General features: G+C 38.9%; 1 protein-coding gene across 1 annotated transcript; it reads right to left on the reverse strand.

Annotated features, from left to right (window-relative positions):
- Positions 1-5,359: 5,359 nt before the first annotated feature.
- Positions 5,360-13,961, reverse strand: slc16a9a (solute carrier family 16 member 9a). The gene is made up of 6 exons (XM_048191385.1): positions 13,473-13,961; positions 12,855-13,096; positions 10,251-10,394; positions 9,137-9,232; positions 7,001-7,885; positions 5,360-6,831 (listed from the first exon to the last, which is right to left on the reverse strand). Exons 2-6 carry the CDS (start codon positions 13,057-13,059, stop codon positions 6,623-6,625), a joined length of 1,539 nt encoding a protein of 512 aa, XP_048047342.1. The 5' UTR covers positions 13,060-13,096; positions 13,473-13,961; the 3' UTR covers positions 5,360-6,622.

The following is a 13,961-nucleotide window of genomic DNA, read 5'->3' on the forward strand; positions in this document are numbered from 1 at the left end:
TATTGCGATACCTATAATAAACACGATAAAGCTTTAAGCTTTCAGAGCAGTACGTCGACCGCCTGCAGCATCTTTTGGGATTTCTAATGGTTCGATTCTCTCAAATCTGCATTCAATGCATCCTCAATATCAAGAACAAATCTGGGTATTTTCATGCATCCTCTGTACTTGCGTTCTTGAGTATTAATGCTGACGTAGAGCGAGAACACTAGTGCTGCATCCGAAAACTTAGGCAGCTGACTTGTTGCCTCACTGCCCTATCAGGCAGTGACTTTGCAGGCAGTATTTACGCACAAACTAAGGCACCTCACGAAACAGACAGATCTCTGAGGCAGCGTAACCAGTTTAATGATCTACAGCAAAATATAGCGCGATCTTTGGTGATGACTAAACGAATATTTAAGTACTACAACAGTAATTTCTCGGTAGAAATTACATCAAAAGTGTTAAACAATGGTCAAAAACATAAATTTACACACAAACTGACCATCAACTGCAACTTTTAGATGCCATCTTTATTTTTTAGCTCAACTGTCACAGAATGGAAAGCACAGGATTGTGGGATATCAAACGCAGTGAAGGATACATCTATACTCTGAAGGCAGCATTTTTCAGTTTTTGGATGCAGCCAAGGACACAAGATTGCTGAAGAACGCATATTGAGAAAAGACCAGTAATAGCTTCAGTGGAGACCTACAGCTTCACTGGGTGTTTACAATATAAAACACAAAACTACGTATTTTGAACACCCGTTAGAAAATATATATATCAATAATTATTCATACTTACAGGCTGTGAATAAGAGGAGCAAGCTGGTCCAAATAAAGTGATTACTGTCCCATCTTTAATGGATTAGCGTTTTGCAAATCCTGCATTGACATGGTTAAACGGTTATATACAGCTATTGTATCGCTGTGATAATTTCAACCACTGACTCTTCACATCATCCTTTGGAAGTGTATACAAAGGGAATATGATTTGAAAGTGAAGGAAATGTCTTCTGGACATGTACACAACAGAACCAGCTGCAGTGTTTGAGGGCGTGTCATAGTAGACGTTGTCCCCTGCAGCCAATAAAGGCCATAGGTTGACAATTATGCAAATGTAGAATGTTATGTATGAATGTTACGGAAGTGAGACGGGAATTACTGAAGTTTCGGCAGTTCAGAATCCATTCTTTCTTTTGGGACAATAACTTTATCATGCACTTTGATCTTTAAAACTTTGCAGACCTTTTACATTCACAGCTGTAGGCTGGCTATTACCAAAGACTATAGTATAACACAAGATGAGTTACTCATATTGTTTTGAATGGGAGAAAAGTGCAATGCGCAATATGGCGGAATAAGTCCCACCTTCTAAATAAAGGCCAGAACACATCAAGCCAACGCCGACAAACTAATGGCGACAAAAGCAGACTGCGGGGTTGGCTCACGTCGGCAGCGTCTGCGTCCAAAGTTGCCCTGACACACCAAATCAACACTAAACAGCTGATGGCCAAGTAGCACGTCCGTTCTGTGCCTGCGCAAGATAAAATGCCTTTCCGTACCAGCAGGTGGCAGTAGCTGAGCAGCCAATCAGAATGATCAACATTTCGAATCGGCCGAAAAAAGGCAGACGAGGACCAACTTCAGCCAACGGTGCGGAACACACTGAGAAAACTTAGTCGGCCGACGAAGAAAAACTGCCCGACGGCCGACCGTCGGCTTGGTGTGTTCCTGCCTTAAGAGCCAACTGCCGATTAATAAAGTCATCGTGTCACTGCAGCGGCCGTTAGAAGCTCCGGTTTCTATAGAAACAGTCTGAAGGCGCGCCTCCGAAATGAGACCCATGCAAGAGACGTGCACTTTAGGACTGCGCAGGCGCATTAGCTTGATCCAGCCTGAAAAATATAATTATTTTTGGCATGATCCGAGCGTTTAGAAATAAAATTTGTGAGACAGTTGTTGTCAGATTTCATTCCTGATTTCAAATATGAAATTGAATTGAAAGCTTGGCAAACAGCTTTGGAGAATTTGATGTTTCCCCATTCAAAGAGATAGGAGCTGCACTTGGCGTTTCAAAGATGGCCGCCGAGTGAAAGGACTTGTCTTAAAGGGACTTTGCTATTACACACTTCATAAAAGCGAATATCTGAAAAAGCATAATAGGGGCAAATTTAAATAATAGAATAATAATATTAAGAATAATAATCTACAAATAAGATTAAATTATGATATCTATTGTCGAGCTTATAGTGCCCGCCTGCCTGTCATGTTATCATCGTTTTGATTGGCTGATTGCTCTGTCTCTCACGTTCTGTTCGCCTGTCAATAATACTTGTCTCCAACATCAACAAATTTCTTCAGTTGTTAATCGAAGTAAACACGGAATTAACTTATAAGGTGCACCTCAATGACTGTGACCATCACCTGTAATGTTTAAAGGTGCCCTAGATTCAAAAATTGAATTTACCTTGGCATAGTTGAATAACAGGAGTTCAGTACATGGAAAAGACATACAGTGAGTCTCAAACCCCATTGTTTTCTCCTTCTTATATAAATCTCATTTGTTTAAACGACCTCCGAAGAACAGGCGAATCTCAACATAACACCGACTGTTACGTAACAGTCGGGGTGTACGCCCCCAATATTTGCATAATGCCAGCCCATGTTCAAGGGATTACACAAGCCAGTATTAACGTCTGGAGCTGCACACAGCCGAATCATCAGACTAGGTAAGCAAGAATAACAGCGAAAAATGGCAGATGGAGCAATAATAACTGACATAATCCATGATAGCATGATATTTTTACTGATATTTGTAAATTGTCTTTCTAAATGTTTCGTTAGCATGTTTCTAATGTTTCTAATTTCTAATGTTTCGTTAGCATGTTTCTAATGTACTGTTAAATGAGGTTAAAGTTACCATCGTTTCTTACTGTATTCACGGAGACAAGAGCCGTCGCTATTTTCATTTTTTAAACACTTGCAGTCTGTATAATGCATAAACACAACTTCATTCTTTATAAATCTCTTCAACAGTGTAGCATTAGCCGTTAGCCACGGAGGACAGCCTCAAATTCACTCAGAATAAAACGTTAACATCCAAATAAATACTTTACTCACATAATTCGAAGCATGCATACAGCATGCATGACGAACATCTTGTAAAGATCCATTTGAGGGTTATATTAGCTGTGTGAACTTTGTAAATGCGCTGTAATATAGTCGACAGCTCATGTGGCAGGGAGCACGCGATTTGGGGGCGGCTCCGAGTGTAAATCAGTGCATTGTTAATGATGCCCCAAAATAGGCAGTTAAAAAAATTTATTAAAAAAAATCTATGGGGTATTTTGAGCTGAAACTTCACAGACACATTCAGGAGACACCTTAGACTTATATTACATCTTGTGAAAAAGCATTCTTGGGTACCTTTAACCTACCATTGATTTACCAATCGAAACAACAGTTCATGATTACAGCTCTAAATTCCCCCGGACTACTTCATGAGACTATGTTAGTTAATAAGTAAAACAAAAGAAATAAAGGTGGTGAAACTGTTGTGTTTGACAGGATTAAGAGAACATGATGCGACAGTGAATTTCCGTTAAGTACTCCATTTAGTAAACACACATACATGAAATATATTCGTTTCTTTTCATTGTACTTTTTAAAGAAGACTTTAAATAACTTTAATCAGAGCTTTACAAAACACCCAAACACTCGCATGAAAACTCTCTAAGCTCGAGCGGCTCAGCTCTGCCTCCCCCTTCTGTTCACCAGAGGAACAGCAGGAAATTTTGATCTCCTGTCTATCAAGATGCTGTGCGAACACACCGCTGCGCTTACTCAACTAAACCTGTGTCAAAATGAATGGAGAACATTTCGTGTTTTTCCGTGGATACTCGACCATTTCCGTTGGTGCTCGAGCTCGACCCACACCTATGGTCAGGATTTATAGCTAAAGTCTATAATAACATAATAAAATCAAATTGCTTATCTAGCTTAATGTTTGAAAAAGATGTGGCTTTCATTCACATTGTCAGGCATCACTCTTGAATCACTACATCTATCCTAAAGAGGGTGCTATTGCTCAACTTAACATGTAATATAATATAAAATGAATTTAATGTAGCCTATATTTACCATTATATATACTAGTATATATGAGTAAATATACATTAATTATAAGAGTAAATATACATTAATATACATTTATATGTAAAGTGATATATATATGTAAAGTATATATATAAAGAATATATAAAGTATATATAAATAACATTTATATATAAATGTATGTGTATAAGTAAATATACATGCATTTCATGTTGTATTTAATAATAATATTTCTACAGACATTACATTTCAACTGTATTCAACATACATTTTGTTTGAACTTTATCAGTTTATGTGTGTTTCAATGTATTATTGGCTGCCAATATTGTTTTTGTTTGTGGCAAAGTGCTCAAGAGGGTGTATCAGAGGCCAGCCAAATTATTAATAGCATGGAAGTATTTATAGGTTTGTTTACTGAGTGACCAGACTGTCCATCTAAGTCATATTAAAAATACATAAGGGCATCTCTCTCTCACACACACACACACACACACACACACACACACACACACACACACACACACACACACACACACACACACACACACACACACACACTCACTCACTCACTCACTCACTCACTTTCTGTCTGTTATTTTTCCACTGCTCCAAATGAAACATGCCAATAGGAATGTCTTGTATGCAACAACATGACAAGGTTATTTTCCTGTACTGCACACACACACACACACACACACACACACACACACACACACAAGCATATATGACTGTTAAATAAATTCCACAAATAAACATAGGTCAAAGATATTACATTATTGTGACAGATGATAGCTGAAGCTTTATTTTAATAAGCATTGACACACCCTTTTTTATAGACTAAACAAAGGAACCCGAGACACTTACTGAAAAATCCAGAAAGTATTGCCATGTTCCACCAGTTCATGAGCAGGGAGCTTGGTGCACCTTTTAAAATTAAGCTATATTAGATGCAATTCTAATAAGTTGTAGGGTCACTGAACTGCAGTCTTTAAAGTTTTTGTATTCAGTCCCCACTATGTAGATAAAACCTGACCCACACACACATTTATCTGTCCTGTACAGAAATAAATAGTGAAAAGTACAAGGTTGTAAAGGTCAATGATGAAATGGGATTTCACATTTGACAGTAGATGTTTTATGTTTCTCCTTGTACATTGAAGGCCAAATGTCCAATTATAAGGTGACTAATTACAATAATTCTACCAAAACTGGAAAACTATCAACTCTTAAGATTGATTAGCCATTGCTGCTTCAAGGAATTGAATCAAATCTTTTAATTGTCACTTAAAAATCAACAAACAGTATGGTACAAAACAAACACACTGAAATAAAAGAAAAAGACAGGCACATCATATGGGGGGGGGGGGGGGCAGTGTTACACTTTCTAAATTATTTTGCACCTTGTCAAATGTTCACTCAAGACTCAAAGCAAGTCTTTGGTCAAATGTGTAGTGGCCTTTTCTTAACATTATTTTGCAAATATTTATACATAATATATAATGGTTCTAAAACATATACTGACATATGAAATAATGACACTGGCATTTCAAATATACAGTAATATAAGACATAGTGTTGCCAGGTACCAGCCTGTTGAACAAATGTGGAGGATGACTCTGTATTACCAGGTGCACACATAAATAGTACATTGCAGTCACAGAATCCAACACTGTCTTTCTGGGGTTTTTTTCTGTCATTTTCATCAGCATATTCTTGTATTTCTAAATTAATAACAATTAGAGATACTGAAAATGCTGAGGTATGTCTTGAAATCAAATGTGGCTGAAGTAAATACATTTCAAAATAAAGCCTTTCTCTACCAGGTGAAACTGATTGTGTCACTTTGGTATTACATACAATAAAAGGAGATGATGTGCGGGAAGGCTGTTGCAAATAAAAAAGTAGGAAAATAATGTGCAGTTACTGACTATTTAAAAGAGTGCATTAAAGTGCATTTCCTCTTTGTTTCAAGTCCTTGTCACTCCAGAAATAATGAAAGAAATCTTTGGATCTGGATGGTGCAGTAAAAAGCCCTATTCACACATCCTATAATTCTCTGCAGCCTTCAGTCAGAAATGTTCTCATTAATGGAAACTATTGTATATATTAACAGTTGGTGATATCCATGTACAACTCAGCAAGACCATTCATCTCAGAGAATAAAGTAACAATTCAAGTGATCAAGGTCTACAAAAAAGCATCTGTGTCCAGTAAACAATCTACTGAATATACTACTCGCAAACAATTTCTGATATCAATATAAGCCTCAAAAATGAGGCCGTCTTTATAAGCATCTAAGAAAAAATAATACACCCTCTCAAAAAATGACAGGGTTTGTGGGAAATGTATAAAAATATATATATATCATATTGAACCAAAGAAAAAGTTTGGCACCATGAGAAGTCACCTGGCAAAATGTCAGTCTAATCACCAGGTATGAAAACTGTAAGAAAAGGAAGACAAGCTTCTACGTTCAACAGAATGTTAAGGCCAAGTTCAGTTTTAGACCTTGGAAATATTTTTCATGCCACAGAGGCTACTTTGTCACAATCAAGAGTGTGCTTTTGCTGCAAAGTGTTGATGTCTTCTTCTGGAGGAGAATCTCCTTCCTCCATCGTCCTGTTCCAGCAAGTCAGGGTGGCCAAGAACAGAAACAAACCAGACACTAAAACACAAGTGCCACTGATGTAGAACGCCAGGTCATATGACTGAGTCCAGTCGAAGAACCAACCTATAAGAAAAGAAAATGGAGACAACATCAGTAAAAGAGCAGGGTAGTTTGAAAACTACCTGTGGTGAGAGATCACTTCATTGGTGGAGCCAACCAGGAAAATATATTTGCTTTTTTCTTTATTACTCATCTTGTGTTGATTATTCTTACTTGTGAAGAATATTCTTACCTACAACAGGTGGCCCAAGCGTGATTCCAAACCCTCCGAAGCACATGAGAATGCCGTGAGCATGACTGAGTCGTTCCATGCCCACTATCTTGGTAGTGATGTAGGACGTGAGAGACCAATTCCCTGAGAAAAATCCAACCATGGCCGACAAAACTTGCAGAGCCAGGTAGCTCTTAGACACTGGGATGAGCAGCAGAGTCAAACCTGTGCCTGTCAGCGTCAGGGCATACAGGTACAGGCTGTTTACCCATCGCATGTCTGCCAGCACACCCAGGACCAGCTTACCAATGCCAGTTGTCATTGCAACGATTGAGACGAGGGGTATTAGTGCAATCCCATCGATAAGCCCCTCGCTCTGGGCTACGTCCTCCATGAAGAGAACAGGTGGGAATGCCCCTAAGCTGAACAAAAAAATGGCAATGCAGAAAGCCATGAAGACACGGTCCTGTAGGAGCTCTATAGTCTCGCTCATGTACCGTCTATAGGGACGCATACACTTCTTAATGGCTCGTGCTACTATTGAACAGGACAATATCCTGCCATTTCTTTCCCCTTCACTCTCTTGCAGCTCTGTGGATTCCTTGGTGATCAACAGCTTAATGGCGGCTATGTTATTGGCCGAGCCGGGTGTGGTTTTGAGATCTGAGCCAGAGTCAATGATAATGGCAGTTGGTTTGGTGTAGAGTGGTTCTGGTTCCTCTGTACGCTGTAGAGCAGCTCTCTGCTTTAGGTAGTAACCAGGTAAGTTCATAGGTCGCATTGGCCCAGCACATGCCATCAGGTTGAGCGCCAGCGCTCCAACGATAAGCAGGCAGCCCTCCAATCCAAACAACTCAATGAGCTCATTCTGGAGTGTGGCGTAAGTGAACCCACCCACACTTGTACCTGAGAAGAATGAAAAGAAATATCATCTGACCCATTCTGAAAAATCATCTTAAAGAAGAACATAACTATTAGGGCTGGGCGATATATCGCATGCGATTCTCACGCGCATTTCGTCAGTAAAGCCGGTTCCCTGATTACCGCTAAATCGCCATCACCTGCTTTCAAATGGAGCGCCATTTAACAGACAGAGCCGTAGTTCACTGATAAGCCACGCAAATATCGCGTTCATTATCGAAGGCGATTCATCTGCGATATGAATGTGATATTGCGTGGCTTATCAGTGAACTACGGCTGTCTGTTAAATGGCGCTCCATTTGAAAGCAGGTGATGGCGATTTTTTTTTTGCTATCTGCTCCACATCTAATGAAAGTTTAAAAAACTCTTTATGCATTTATTTTCCACTAAATTTGCCAAAGCAAAAAATGATTTGATACAAACTAAGGTATCAATGAAATATTATTATATATGGGCTCTTGCCTCAAGGCTTGATGATGTCCTCCCCACTATTGTTTCCAATGATCAAACAAGGTTTATAAAGAATTGCCAACCTTTTTTCAATATCCGCTGTTTACGTAATGTTCTATATTCTGAGCAACAGGCTATCCCAGTGTGAGCGTTTGGTCTCTTTAGGTGCCGAGAAGGCATTTGATAGGGTTGAGTAGGAGTACCATTTTTTAGTTTTGAAAAAAATTGGATATGGCCGATTAAATTATTATATAGTGCTCCTTCTGCATTAGTCCTGACCAATATTCTGCACTCTAGACCATTTAATTTGTACTATGGGATTCGACCGGGCTGTCCTTTAAGCCCATTATTATTCGCTTTAGCCATTGAGCCTTAAGCAATTGCTCTAGTCAGCAGATTACTGGAATTACCTGTGGTGATGTAGAGCATAAGGTAACTTTATATGCAGACAATCTATTGCTTTTTATTTAGAATCCTCAGACTTTTTTACCCACTGCCCTAACAACGCCCTACTAATTTGGCTTTCAGGATTTTCCTCTCTTCTTAGCCCCATTGCTCGTAATCACTTTTTTTGCCTTCGATGCAGGATGGATCATATAAGAGATGGTCTGACAAAGGGATAAAATGTTTCAAAGATTTATTTAAAGACAATGCTTCCTTTGAAAGGGGGATTGTTGAATCTGATTTGTGTTGAAAAACAAATAATACTAAAAAAAAACTATAATATCACAATACACATTTCATTCCATAAAGGGCAGTTACATTCAAAGAGTTTAAAGGCCCCACCTGTGGTAACAATGCCCAGTGCTAGGCCACGCCTCTTGTCAAAGTATTGGCAGGTTATGGTCAATGTGGCAGCATAGACAAGTCCGCAGCCCATGCCTTAAACAAAAAAACATGAATGTAGCATTTCATAACTATATTTACACATTTAAAATCTCTGCAACTATAAATTTAACGTCAATTATATATATATATATATATATATATATATATATATACACACACACACACACACACACACGCACTAAAGGCCTTGTCGCCATTGTTTTTTATATAATTTCCCATATCATGTACTGATTCTGATTGAGGGGAAAAAGAAAGTAAAGATACCCTAAAAAAAACAGGACGTAAACACTGAGTATATTAACTCTGGTGTAAGTAAAGTAACACCACTGAACTGAATATGCAATGGTATTTGTGGATAGTACATTTCTGTGTGTGTGTGTGTGTGTGTGTGTGTTCAGAGGAGGGGTCGGCACTGTAAACAGTGATGGTACCATGGTTTCAAATTCTAAACTGTCAGTGAATGTTATATTATCATAAAAGCAACCCTGTCACAAGCACTCCAACATATGCATCTGACATAAGCAAACTATTTAGCACTTACTATCAATCATACACACAAACACATACATCATACACACATCACTCTCGACCAATACACAGAACCTGATTTCACAAAGTGCAACATGTTCCTAGATCAACATCCTTTTTTATCCTGGAACAACATTCCAATCAACCAGTCAGATTTGAGGGATGAGTTTACAGTTTATGTCAAGTTTAGGCTTACAACCAGGGGTAAGTGCTTCTACATCAGTGTTATTCAGCTATCATTTCCCTCTGATTTTAGTGATAACTTATGAGTAGTGTTAGGTTTAGGGGTAGGGATATGGTTAGCATAAAATTTTCGAAGAGCAATGTTGTTCCAGGATCAACAAAATATGTTGACCCAGGAACGTGTCTAACTCTGCAAAATCAGGATGTGCCTACTAATACAGGGCATTCACACGTAGACTCACATGTTCACATAAGCTTTGAAGGTCAAAAAACAGACACAAACACATCTGTTTCTCAATCCAGCATTCAATCAATGCTAATGATGCTTTTATTTTCTTACCGACAACAATGCCGTAGGAGAAGATGAGAAAAGAGACACTCGGAGCAAAAGCGCTCAGCATCAGACCGCCGGCCACCATCACACCGCTGAAGACAGTAACTGGCCGTGCACCGAAATTATCCACACAGGCACTGCACACCGGGCCTACAAAGAGAGACACAGGAACAGAATCTTACTGAATGCAAACAACACAGAAAAATCTGATAAAGGATCTACAAAGAAAAACAAAGCGCAATGGAGTTAAGCTGCTGTGCTGTAGCAGCACAGAACTGAATGTCTTTGCCTTCCACACAGACTTTTATTTTTGATGCTTGTTATTTGTACTCTTATTTTTTTTATTTGATCTTGAATTATTGTATCACTGAATGTATGTTATTTACCTTGCAGTTATTTTAATTATACACTATTTTCAGTGTAGGCACCAATGCATAGGCAACACAAATGCACCTTAAGCTTGCCAATAAAAGCTTAACCTGAAAACTAAATTATTGGTACCATGTTATAAGACCCCTCACAGGATGTACAGCCCTTCTGTCCTATTAATCTGTAAAGGGGACCCTCATTCAATCTCTGTATTAACATATACTAAAATAGACACTCTTAAACTTAAGTAGTGTAGAGAATGTGTTTTTCTATCTATCTATGATTAGAAATAACAAATGACTCAGCACTGTGTTGTTCCTAATATGGCCAAAATGTCTGAACAGTGTGTGATTGTGCCATCCACACTAAATAATTTCCCTGTCTTTATTTTGATGGGGCATTAAGTTTTGTACTGTCTGGTATGGGATACTTTATATCCCCTAATATCGCTGCCAAATGCCCTCAAATGCACTTACACCAGCCAATCGAATGTTGACCTACACTACACTAGTTTCAGATGACCAGCTTTATCAGTATGAATGGACAACTCAAAGCTGAATCAAAACCACCCAACCTATAATAACTAATACTCTATCAAACATAATGAGAAATTAAACTATAACATAGCCAATGTAACCAGTGGAGAGGGCAACTATCTGCTGTTTTCCCCATAACTCTTTCCCAGAGTGTGTCTAATCAGGAATTATTCAGAGAATCTTTGACATCTAGACAGTACTGATGTGTGTATGTGTGTGTGTGTGTGTGTGTGTGTGTGTGTGTGTGTGTGTTTCACAGGCCATAAACAACTCTCCGCTTCTGAATCAGCATGACCAGGGCACACAAACACATGCTCATGTCCTCGCATACACACCCATGTCCTTGCCAGTTCTGTCCAGTCAAGACTTTCCTTCTCATGACGATAGACTACACAGCTATGTCTGTAAACAAAACCTGACACCTCCAAAAACCAAACATGCACAGACACATTTACACTCACACGCATTCAGCCTCTGTGAACTTTTACTGTAGCTCATGAAAGTTGAGAGAGGGTTGTCTTTCTTGTCTTCAGAACACAATGTTTTCCCCATCCGTTTTACGTTATAAGAGAGCTCTCTGTTAGCATTCCCATTAATGTCAGTAACTGAAAACTCTTCACGAATGTTAAAACAATGTTGCTTGTAAAATAAATGGGGGAAAAAATAATTGACAGCTTATCTTAAAAGGCATCATTTGATAACCAGATTATGGCATTTACCACCAGGGGCTAACTTGCTAACCAGCCAAACTTAGACTGCTTGATCATGTTTCTATCTTTCTGCCCTTTTCTCTCTCTCTCTTGTAGGTAAAGTTTAGAAGATGTTCTTCTGGCCATTTGACACCTGCAACGCAGACAGCAATGACCGACTAATATAAACATCTGCACTGTAAACAAGTAGATAATTACTCTATCTGTCAGCATGTCTTTTCATGGGACAGGGGATTAGAACAATGAGTCAGCATGCTATGTGAATAAAGAGCCATGCTGTATTTAAGTGTGTGTGATTTCTATGTCCGATTAAACAAAGAAACAGGTTTGAGCTATACTTAAGATACTTAAGATTTTTTTTGGCTTGTTTTCCATTTAAAATAGGTAAAGAACATTAAAACAACATATTTTAGTTGAGAAGAAATTGCATGAGATATTACAGATTTTAAAAAAAAATAATAATAATAATATTTGCCAATAAGGTAAAAAAAAACTAAAAGTAAAACTTATATTACACAATTTGGCTTGTTGAGTTAAAAAAAAAAAAAAGCTGGGAAGTGGGAACCCATTTGTCAGCATGTGTTATAATGTGCATTACATAACAGCAAAGGGACTCTTTCTGTTTGCACTTGCTGCTTTTTATTAGGAAACCTGTTCACTTTCTTTATCTCCCACTTTCTCTCTCTCACACACACTGGTTTCCATGTTTTATGGAGACTTTCCATAGACATAATGCTTTTATGTATAGTAATGTATAGACTATCCCCTAACCATACCCACCAAAGAAAACTTTCTGCATTTTCAGAAAACTTCATTTCGTATGGTTTATAAGCTGTTTTCCTCATGGGGAACAAAAAATGCCAAAGTCAAAAACTACTGGTATTATATCCTTGTGGGGACATTTGGTCCTCATAACATATGGAATACCAGGTGTACACACACACACACACACACACACACACACACACAAGAGAGAAATGATCAGTTGTACTCACTGGTGATGAGTGCCACACCAGACACCATGGATCCGACCCAAGCCGTCATGCCCTTTCCTTCCTGGAAGGCACTGAGCCACTCGGGGTACAACACCCCAACAGACTGGGGGGATCCTAACGACAGGAACTGGGCCATGAAGGAGGCCAACACAATCATCCATCCCCATCCACCATCCAATGCACCCTCACCCTTTACAGCACCCATTCTCAGCACTGATCTTACACTGACTTGACACAGGGGCCTGCAGAAAGAAATTGTGAAACATATATGATAATAGCCTAGGAAGGTGTCACAAGTCAAGCAGTGACAGCAGTGTGACATACTATAATTTATGCAAAACTAATTTAAATAATATTCTTGCAGGAATGCTATATGTAATTATTTAAAATTTGCAATACCCTATTTAATTTTGATATACAAATAACTTTTTAGGCAATAACTTTATACAAAAAAAAGCTAAAATGCGATTAAAATTAGTTGGTTACTGCACCTACAACGTCCACTTTTGCATTTTCAAATAAATCTTAAAGTCCATATAATGTAGTTCACGTGAATGTTATTTGTCAACTCGAACAAGATGAGAAAATTAAACAAAATTTAAAAGCTGTGATACTTACGGCAGGTGGATGTTGCTCTTGCTTGCAGAGCGCGGTGTGCTGAACCGCTCGTGCCTGGTAAACCAGGCCAGTCTCACGTGATTCTTTGCTGAATACCTTCTCGAGATCAGCAACGCGCGCCGCAAAGTTTTAAACGCTTCTGGATACAGACCACACCTCGAAGGTGGAGAGACCACAGACCGGACTGCCTTTTTATCGCCCTGTTTTCTTTATATTCGTCCATAACGTAGATAACATCCTGCAGTCGCGAGGAGAACTGGTGCCGTTTGGAGCGCGCGGATGCATCTTTCTCTCTCCAGCGCGCGCAGAGCGGTGCAACGGAAGAGTGCTGAAGTTTCTCATTTTCTCAACACGCGCCCTTCTATCTCGTGAAATAACTAACCGGTTTAAAGCTGTTTTCACCGGCCAGACTTGTGATATCAACTGTACGATCAACTGGCAAGAAGAGCGATTGAGTCTAGTATTTTATATCGCGTCCCAGGAAAACTA

Source organism: Megalobrama amblycephala, linkage group LG5, assembly GCF_018812025.1.
Source record: "Megalobrama amblycephala isolate DHTTF-2021 linkage group LG5, ASM1881202v1, whole genome shotgun sequence".
In the NCBI taxonomy this organism is placed as follows: domain Eukaryota; kingdom Metazoa; phylum Chordata; class Actinopteri; order Cypriniformes; family Xenocyprididae; genus Megalobrama; species Megalobrama amblycephala.

Bases quoted from the DNA above. Each gene is read 5' to 3' on its own strand.
- slc16a9a (XM_048191385.1), bottom strand. From the start codon at position 13,059: ATGGGTGCTGTAAAGGGTGAGGGTGCATTGGATGGTGGATGGGGATGG. The intron at 10,395-12,854 runs GTGAGTACAACT...CTCTCTTTGTAG, and splicing joins TGGTGTGGCACTCATCACCA to GCCCGGTGTGCAGTGCCTGT. The intron at 7,886-9,136 runs GTGGGGCCTTTA...CATTCTTCTCAG, and splicing joins ACTGGGCATTGTTACCACAG to GTACAAGTGTGGGTGGGTTC.